The 8327-nt window shown below is 42.6% G+C and overlaps 2 protein-coding genes and 2 non-coding genes across 5 annotated transcripts; 2 read left to right on the forward strand and 2 right to left on the reverse strand.

Moving 5' to 3' along the window:
• Window positions 1-162: 162 nt before the first annotated feature.
• Window positions 163-2202, reverse strand: ndx-2 (Putative nudix hydrolase 2). Its single transcript, NM_071325.6, has 3 exons — window positions 1987-2202; window positions 1576-1823; window positions 163-529 (listed from the first exon to the last, which is right to left on the reverse strand). The coding sequence occupies exons 1-3, from the start codon at window positions 2158-2160 to the stop codon at window positions 280-282; spliced, it is 672 nt and encodes a 223-aa protein (NP_503726.1). The 5' UTR covers window positions 2161-2202; the 3' UTR covers window positions 163-279.
• Window positions 1853-1938, forward strand: W02G9.9. Its single transcript, NR_068643.1, has one exon. It is a non-coding gene; the product is annotated as an Unclassified non-coding RNA W02G9.9 (non-coding RNA).
• W02G9.t1 lies at window positions 1866-1937 on the reverse strand. Its single transcript has one exon. It is a non-coding gene; the product is annotated as a tRNA-Thr (tRNA).
• Window positions 2203-4098: 1896 nt separating the features above from the next.
• Window positions 4099-7425, forward strand: W02G9.4 (CUB domain-containing protein; the record flags this gene model as incomplete). Of its 2 annotated transcripts, NM_071326.6 has the most annotated exons (5): window positions 4099-4345; window positions 5600-5875; window positions 6195-6290; window positions 7026-7179; window positions 7266-7425. In NM_071326.6, the coding sequence occupies 5 exons, from the start codon at window positions 4125-4127 to the stop codon at window positions 7383-7385; spliced, it is 867 nt and encodes a 288-aa protein (NP_503727.1). The 2 variants fall into 2 exon arrangements, with proteins under 2 accessions (NP_503727.1, NP_001303750.1); NM_001316821.3 differs by lacking the exon at window positions 4099-4345 and having other exon boundaries at window positions 5745-5875; window positions 7266-7385.
• Between the last annotated feature and the right edge of the window lie 902 nt (window positions 7426-8327).

Raw genomic sequence — 8327 nt, forward strand, 5'->3', positions numbered from 1 at the left:
TTTTTTTCGCCCCAAAAAATGTGACGTCAGCACGTTCTTAACCATGCGAAATCAGTTGATCAACAATTCCCGCATTTTTTGTAGATCAACGTACGTTATTTTTTACATGTATTCACCTATTATATTCACTTATTTGGACTGCCCCTGTGACTAGTGTGTATTATGAATTTTTCTCCATTTATCGGCATGAATTGAAAAATAATTGAGACATTTTAGAGTTCCCGGGGTGAAGTGAAAAAAGGATTTTGAAAAAAAAAGAAGGAAATTCAGAATTATTGCCTAGATCGTGGCGAATTGGATGCCCATCGCGTAGGCGAGCAACGTGGACTCGACGACGATGGAAGAGGAATCCAAATTGGTGACGTAGGCCATCAGTGCGGATTGCTCGACGAGCAGCACCTCGATCGATTCGGTCGAGTCGAGCACTTGTACCGGATTCTGGTTTTCCGGAGCATCACCGTCCACGTCGACGACGACAAGGCATTGAGAGTCGTCAGTGAGCCCCGGGTCGAGGAAACAGAGTTTGGATCTGAATTGAAAATATGTTTTTGGGTCTTAGCACGAGGGAAAATTCTATTTCAGCTACAGTAACCGAGAAACAAAAACGAAACTTTTCAAATTTCCCGAAAAAATTTCAATATTTTAGCACAGGGTTCTGGGGCCTTCATCATTGCATTTTTCGCGCTCTATTGACAATTGCCCGCCGGACAGCGCGTGGGAAAGTGTCGTGTACTCCACACGGACAAATACACTTAGTTTTACAACTAAATCGATCCGCGACGCGACACGCAACGCGCCGTAAATCTACCCCAGATGGGGGGGGGGGGGGGGGCGAGCCAAAATGGCCTAGTTCGGCAAACTCTTCCATTTCAATATATGAGAGGGAAGGCAGAAATCCGTGTTTTAGCAATTTTTTTCAAGTTGGTGAGAGAAAACATTTTTTAAAAAAGTATAACGGGAACACTAAATTCTGAGAATGCGTATTGCACAACATAATTGACGCGCAAAATATCTCGTAGCGAAAACTACAGTAATGACTACTATCGAAAAAAAAACTAAAATTTTCGATTTTTGTGAAAAATCGATATAAACCACCATTCATAGCGACGCAGAAAAGAACCCCAATGAATTTATTTAAAATCGAGGTGAAAACGCGCTCTATGGACAATCGCAAACAGTCCGCCCCCGTACCGAGGGTCTCGTTAGGTATTTGACCGTAAATTCAAACTTTTTAAATAATTTTTCGTTGTTTTTATTGATTTTTACGTCGACATTATGTTTTCAAATGCGGTCATACAATTGGGGTAGATTTACGGCGCGTTGCGTGTCGCGTCGCGGCTTGATTTTAGTTGTACAACTAAATGCATTTGTCCGTGTGGAGTACACGACTTTCCCACGCGTTGTCCGGCGGGCGATTGTCAATGGAGCGCGAAAAATTCAATGAGGAAGGTCAGAACCCCGTGGAGGCCCATGGGTCGGCAGCGGATTGGCCGTGGAGCGCGATTTCGAGAAATGGGGTACTGTAGTTGAAAAAGTTCAGGTCGTGTCAAGACCCAAAAGTGACAATAAACTCACTCCATCACGACTTTTCCACTGACATATCCCGTCTCCTCCTTCAGCTCACGAATGGCGGCCTGTTGAGCCGTTTCGCCGGCATCGATGAGCCCAGCGGGGAGCTCGAGGCACAGTTTTCCGCACGGGATACGATATTGCTTCACCAAAACAATATAAAGCTTTCCCTGCTTCCGGACACGAGCAATAATAGAGACACCGTCGGCTGAAGCTTCCACGGGCTTCGTATTTCTGTGCACCGATTGCCACACCTGAAATTAGTGGGTTTTACAAATTTGCTGAAAAAGAATCGGTGCCTCATGCTGGAATCGAACCAGCGACCTTCTGTTTACTAGACAGACGCTCTGCCACTGAGCCAATGAGGCGGCGGTGGAACAAGCCCATGAGACCTTTACAAGGTAAAACATTACTCACCCCGACCTGTCCAGTGTGAGTCTTAAACCCGACTTGTCTGGTTTGAATCCATTTTCCATTCCACACAACTTCCTGATTGAAAAGCTGGTACGGGCAATTGGCGGGGGTCGCAACCATCTCCTCGTTCTTGTTCTTGTCGACGCCATTGGTTGGCGATGTGGCCGATGACGTCATCATTGAGCTCGAGCAGAAGTTGTTGTCACCTTCGTTGCAAAACTTGGAACGAGAGTAATGATTTAATTTAAGGAAAGTGGCGATTAAATTGTAAACGTGGCAACTTTTTTAATAGAGAAAAACAATGCTTTTCACGTTTTTTTCCCCATTAAAAGGTTCAAAATTTTGGCGGAAATATGTATTTAATTGATAAAAAGTTTGCCCTTTTATCACTCTGTCTGAATTATCAAGTTTCATAAATTTTGGCACAACGCCAAAAAAGCCATGGCAACGTGGCCGCGAGGACAGAAAACTCGGCCACCGCCACGACTTTGCGCGCGACTACGGCACCCGGTCTCGACACGATAATTTTTGTTAGATGGGAAAAAAAAATTATTAACATATTTTTTTAGAAAAACTTAAATAAATCGATAAAATATATAAACTTTAGCAAGTTGTGAAAAAAACGTTTAAAAATTCGCAGAAATTAATATTTGAAACTACCGTACTCTTTAAAGGCGCACACCTTCTCACATTCACAAAAATTGAGGCAAAAGACACAAAATATTGCGTCTGGGTAACTCGGAAGAGCCACCTGGTGTTAGGCTGTCCCATTACGGTTTGATCTACAAAAAAATGCGGGAATTTTTAGCTCAGCAAAATGTGACGTCAGCAAGATCTTAACCATGCGAAATTAGTTGAGAACTCTGCGTCTCTTCTCCCGCATTTTTTGTAGATCTACGTAGATCACACCGAAATGGGACGCTCTGAATCCACCAAAAACTGTTTTCGCGCTAAGACCCATCATAATTATCCATGCGCCTTTGAGTTCAAGAAATTGCAAAACTACTAAACTCCCTCCCCAAAGAACAAGGTTTAAAGGTGCATACGGCAGGATACCGGAGTGTCGTTGTTTGGGCGAAAAGTCAGGCTGTCCCATTACGGTTTGATCTACCAAAAATGCGGGAATTTTTAGCTCAGCAAAATGTGACGTCAGCAAGATCTTAACCATGCGAAATTAGTTGAGAACTCTGCGTCTCTTCTCCCGCATTTTTTGTAGATCTACGTAGATCACACCGAAATGGGACGCTCTGAATCCACCAAAAACTGTTTTCGCGCTAAGACCCATCATAATTATCCATGCGCCTTTGAGTTCAAGAAATTGCAAAACTACTAAACTCCCTCCCCAAAGAACAAGGTTTAAAGGTGCATACGGCAGGATACCGGAGTGTCGTTGTTTGGGCGAAAAGTCAGGCTGTCCCATTACGGTTTGATCTACCAAAAATGCGGGAATTTTTAGCTCAGCAAAATGTGACGTCAGCACGTTCTTAACCATGCGAAAATAGTTGAGAACTCTCCCGCATTTTTTGTAGATCTACGTAGATCAAGCCGAAATGGGGCACGTGATCTTCCAATCTTTGATCAACTTCACCGTGGTGTGGTTCTGTGCTCTCACTCTGCCTGGCACCGTCTTAGCGTCTTGTGATCTACCCCGTTTCCGAGTTTCTCTGACTTATCACCCCCCCCCCCCCCATGCATCACGGAAAATTCGAGAAATGTTAATGCGGAACGCACACTGCAAATACTTGTAGCAGCAGAATTTCGTAAAAAAACACCCTCTGCGTCAAGACACCCCGCGTTTTTATCAGCCAACTGTGTCATCAGGAAATGAGGCGGCTTAACACCGATGCGTCCTTTTTCGGTTCGAGAGAAGTTTGTGTTGATAGCAGAGGTGACAATTCCTGTTGTTGAGAATTGTTCTTCTTGACACATTTTTCTAGTGTGAAATAGGCCTTAAAAGCCTATTCCCGGAAACACACAATTTTTGAGTTTCCCCATCTCGAAGTGTTTGACCAGCTGGCCTGAGTTCACACCTTTCCAGTCCCACCTCTCGTTCTACAAACAAAAAATCATCAGGCTTCTTCTTCCCCCCAAAAATAATCACTGCTAACTTTACAGTTTTGAACCAAAAGAGAGAGAGAGAGATGAAATTGGTCATACTACTCTCTTTTCTGGCTCTGTGCCGTGCTCAGCACCTCAATTTCGATGGAGCCACCGGAAAGTTGTACTCGCCCAATTATCCGGGCAATTACGATAATAATGGAGATGTGGTGTACACTATAACTATTCCTGTTGGGAATTACATTCATCTGACTTTTTTGGATTTTCTTACAGAGGACTCTTATGATGTGTTGACTATTGAAAAGTGAGTTGTTCAGCCTTTAAAGTTTTTAGGAATTTTTTTTCCACAAACTGAATAGGTTGGTTGAATTCAGTCTGATCACAAATTTACAATATCTAAAAGTAAGCAGACAACAATTTTTCCCAGCCGCGGCCAACAACTGGCTCAATTTAAAGTGCTCGGCACATTTGTCTATAAAATCCTTAAAAAATGTCTCAATAGTAGAAATGTTTTGAAACACTTAAAATGTTTTTGGATATTATAATTATGAATTAAAAAACTCAAAACTTGGAGAATATCCCAACCCAATACCTGTTCAGAAGCTAAAAATTCTAATTTTCCCAAACTACAGTAACCCTGCCGTATACCTACAGTACTCCTGCAGTACTCCTACAGTACCTTAACATCATCCCCCACCAACTCCCAATCCAATACCCCATCAAAAGCTAAAAATTCAAATTTTCCCAAACTACAGTAACCCTACCATATACCTACAGTGCCCCTACAGTCCCCCTACAGTACCTTGTACCATGGCATTATCCCAAACCAATTCCCAACCCAATACTTCTTCAAAAGCTGAAAATTCAAAATTTCCCAAACTACAGCAACCCTACCTTATACCTAAAGTATCACTACCGTATACCTACAGTAGCCCTACAGTACCATGGCATTATCCCAAACCAATTCCCAACCCAATACTTCTTCAAAAGCTGAAAATTCAAAATTTCCCAAACTACAGCAACCCTACCTTATACCTAAAGTATCACTACAGTACCCCTACAGTGCCACTACAGTACCCTGACATTATCCCCCACCAACTCCCAACCCAATACCTCTTCAAAAGCTGAAAATTCAAATTTTCCCAAAATACAGTAACCCTACCGTATACCTACAGTACCCCTACAGTACCTTGACATTATCCCCCACCAACACCCAACCCAATTCCTCTTCAAAAGTTGAAAATTCCAATTTTTAAAGTTACAGTAACTCTACCGTATACCTACAGTACTCCTAGAGTATCACTACAGTACCTAGACTTTATCCCCCACCAACTTCCAGAGAGTTTAAAAATCAGAGATCAAAAGTCAAACTACATAGAGACGATGTTACGTGGTGTCAGAATGTCGCATTTCGGTTTGATCTCCGAGAATTGCGGGAATTTAGATGCAGACTTCTTAGCAGAAAAATGAGCTAAAAGTGTTGTCAATTCTGAGGGCATAGCCAACCATTTTGACTCCGACATTTCACGTACCCCATCATAAAAGTCAAAAATTTCAGCTCAACAACGGTTTCCGGCGACAAAACCGGATTCGCGCTCGACATTCAAGCCTCTCAAGTGACGCTTGTCTTTACCAGCGACTTGACCAACACGTTCCGCGGATTCCTGATCCGATACGACAGTGTGCCGGTAGGATCCGTGTACATGCCAACCAACTTGTGCTCGAGCATCCTGCACAACAGTGAATTCGATATTATCACCTCGCCAAATTTCCCGTACAACTACCCGGATAACATATCATGCGCGTTCCTGATCAAAGTCTCTGCTGATCGTTTGTAAGTTTTTACCTGAGTAGATCAAATTAGCATGACGTTTTTGATCTGTAGATGACGTCAAAAAAGCAAGTCATCATTTTGATAAGGTTGTATTTATGACACATAGGGTCAAAATTTGTCTACGCAGCTTTTTCGTTTAAAAAAGTCATAAAAGTCTAGGTAGTTTTCAACAACAAGAACAATTATTTATGCTCAAATTTCAAAATGGTCACGGTTACGAAAAGTGTGCTCCCCGTGCACTACTCGAAATTTCAAATAAGATGATGAAATATGACCACATAATCCTTGATAGTGAGTTCATAAAAAGTGACATTTTCAGGATCTCCTTCCAATTTGTCGCCTTCAACACAGAGGACGGATACGATGTAGTGTCCGTGTACGATGGAGCGAACACTTCCGCACCGCTTATTGGACAGTAAGTTAGACAGGGGGTAGGGGTAGGTAGGCGAGAGGTCGACCTAAAGCGGACTAAGGTAGGCAGGCGATCTGAAACCTAGTCTCAATAAAAAGCCGTAATTGGATCTAACTAAAGCAGAAAAACAGAAAACTCCATAGTTTTTATGACTACCTACCAATATTGCTATATTTCATATCAAATATCATACTCTAGAGTAATCCTACAGTACTCCTACAGTACCCCGACCATATCCCCCACTGACCCTAAACCAATATCCCTTCAAAAGACAAAATTCAATTTTTCCTAAACTACAGTAATCCTACAGTACTCCTGCAGTACCTCTACCGTACTACTACAGTACTACTACAGTACCCCTACAGTACTACTACAGTACCCCGACCATATCTCCCACTGACCCTAAACCAACATACCTTCAAAAGACAAAAACTGAACTTTGCCTAAACTACAGTAATTCTACAGTAATCCTACAGTACCTCTACAGTACCCCGACCTTATCCCCCACTGACCCTGAACCAATACCCCTTCAAAAGACAAAAACTCAATTTTGCCTAAACTACAGAAATTCTACAGTACCCGACCATATCCCCCACTGACCCTAAACCAATATCCCTTCAAAAGACAAAAACTCAAGTGTTCCTAAACTACAGTAATCCTACAATACTCCTACAGTACCCCGACCATATCCCCCACTGATCTTAATCCAAGGATACTATAAAATAACCATTTTTTCAGTTATTCCGGAAAGAATATGCCAGCTCCAATAACATCGACGAGCAACACTTTGTACCTGTGCTTCTCCTCAGACTTGGTCACCAATTTCTCGGGATTCTCCGGTCTGTATACCTCATTTGTCTCGAACAACTTCAAGCGCGGAGTACTACCACAGGTGAGAAAAGATCTAGGCCGGCTTGGAAGCAGGCAGGCATTTTTGTGCCTAGGTACCTAGGGCTTCACTAAAAACTAATCTTTCAGTCCCTGACAACGGATTCAGTGGCGATTCGTCGTGACAAGAACATTCTCGACTGGCTCAAAAAGAAGGCCGAGGAGAAGAAGCTTATTGGAGCTGCTGCAGCACCGGTTATCTCTATCTAGTAGTCCCCCGAAATTCTCAATATGTAATGAATTATTATTTCTTCGCAATTATTTTTTGCCGCTTACTGTATGAAAGTGAAAGGAAAATTAGAAAATTAGTGATGGGGGGGGGGGGGGGGTGATAAGAGAAATCTGGGTTGAAGGGGGAGGGGTAGGGCGATAAAAAGGGAAATTTTAGGAGGAAGAGAAGCTGGTTTTTAAAAAATAAAATTTTTGTTCTATGCCCGGACGCGGGAAAAATTTCACATTGATCTACAGTAGATCATCATCACGGGCTTCTAGTAGCGGTTTTTCGCGCTCCATTGAAAATCGGTGAGCGGAAATTGCAGTTCGGCAAAGGAAGGTTTCAAATTCGGCAATTTGCCATTTTGCCGATTTGCCGGAAATTTTGAATTCCGGCAAATTTCACGATTAGCCGGAAATTTTCAACTCCGGCAATTTGCCAGTTTGCCGATTTGCCGGAAATTTTCAATTCCGGCAACTCCCCGATTTGCCGGAAATTGTCAATTCCGGCGAGTTCCCGATTTGCCGGAAATTTTCTATTCCGCCAGTTTGCCGATGTGCAGGAAATTTTCAATTATGGCAATTTGCCGATTTGCCGGAAATTTTAAATTCCGGCAAATTTGCCAGTTTGTCCTAAATTGTCAATTCCGGCGATTTCTTGATTTGCCGGACATTTTCATTTCCGGTAATGTGCCAATTTGCCGAAAATTTTAAATTCCGGCATTTTGCCGATTTGCCGAAAATTTTCAATTCCGGCAAAAATCGACCCCAGCCGTGGCCGAGTCAAAATGGCCTGAATATAATCAAATGTGCTCCAACGCACCAGCCGACTGTGACGGACATTATTCAGGGCTTGACCTACAGAAATCGTTTGACCTACTGGCGCCTCATTATAAACTCATATGACGTCACAAATTTCAATAATTTCCCGCGCTTTCT

The sequence above is a fragment of the Caenorhabditis elegans genome, chromosome V (genome assembly GCF_000002985.6).
Source record: "Caenorhabditis elegans chromosome V".
NCBI lineage: Eukaryota > Metazoa > Nematoda > Chromadorea > Rhabditida > Rhabditidae > Caenorhabditis > Caenorhabditis elegans.

Excerpts from the sequence above, each read along its gene's own strand:
- ndx-2 (NM_071325.6), bottom strand. The coding sequence starts at position 2,160 with ATGACGTCATCGGCCACATCGCCAACCAATGGCGTCGACAAGAACAAG. Across the intron at positions 1,824-1,986 it reads CTCACACTGGACAGGTCGGG|GTGTGGCAATCGGTGCACAG; the intron begins GTGAGTAATGTT and ends CACTAATTTCAG. Across the intron at positions 530-1,575 it reads AGTGGAAAAGTCGTGATGGA|ATCCAAACTCTGTTTCCTCG; the intron begins GTGAGTTTATTG and ends TTTTCAATTCAG.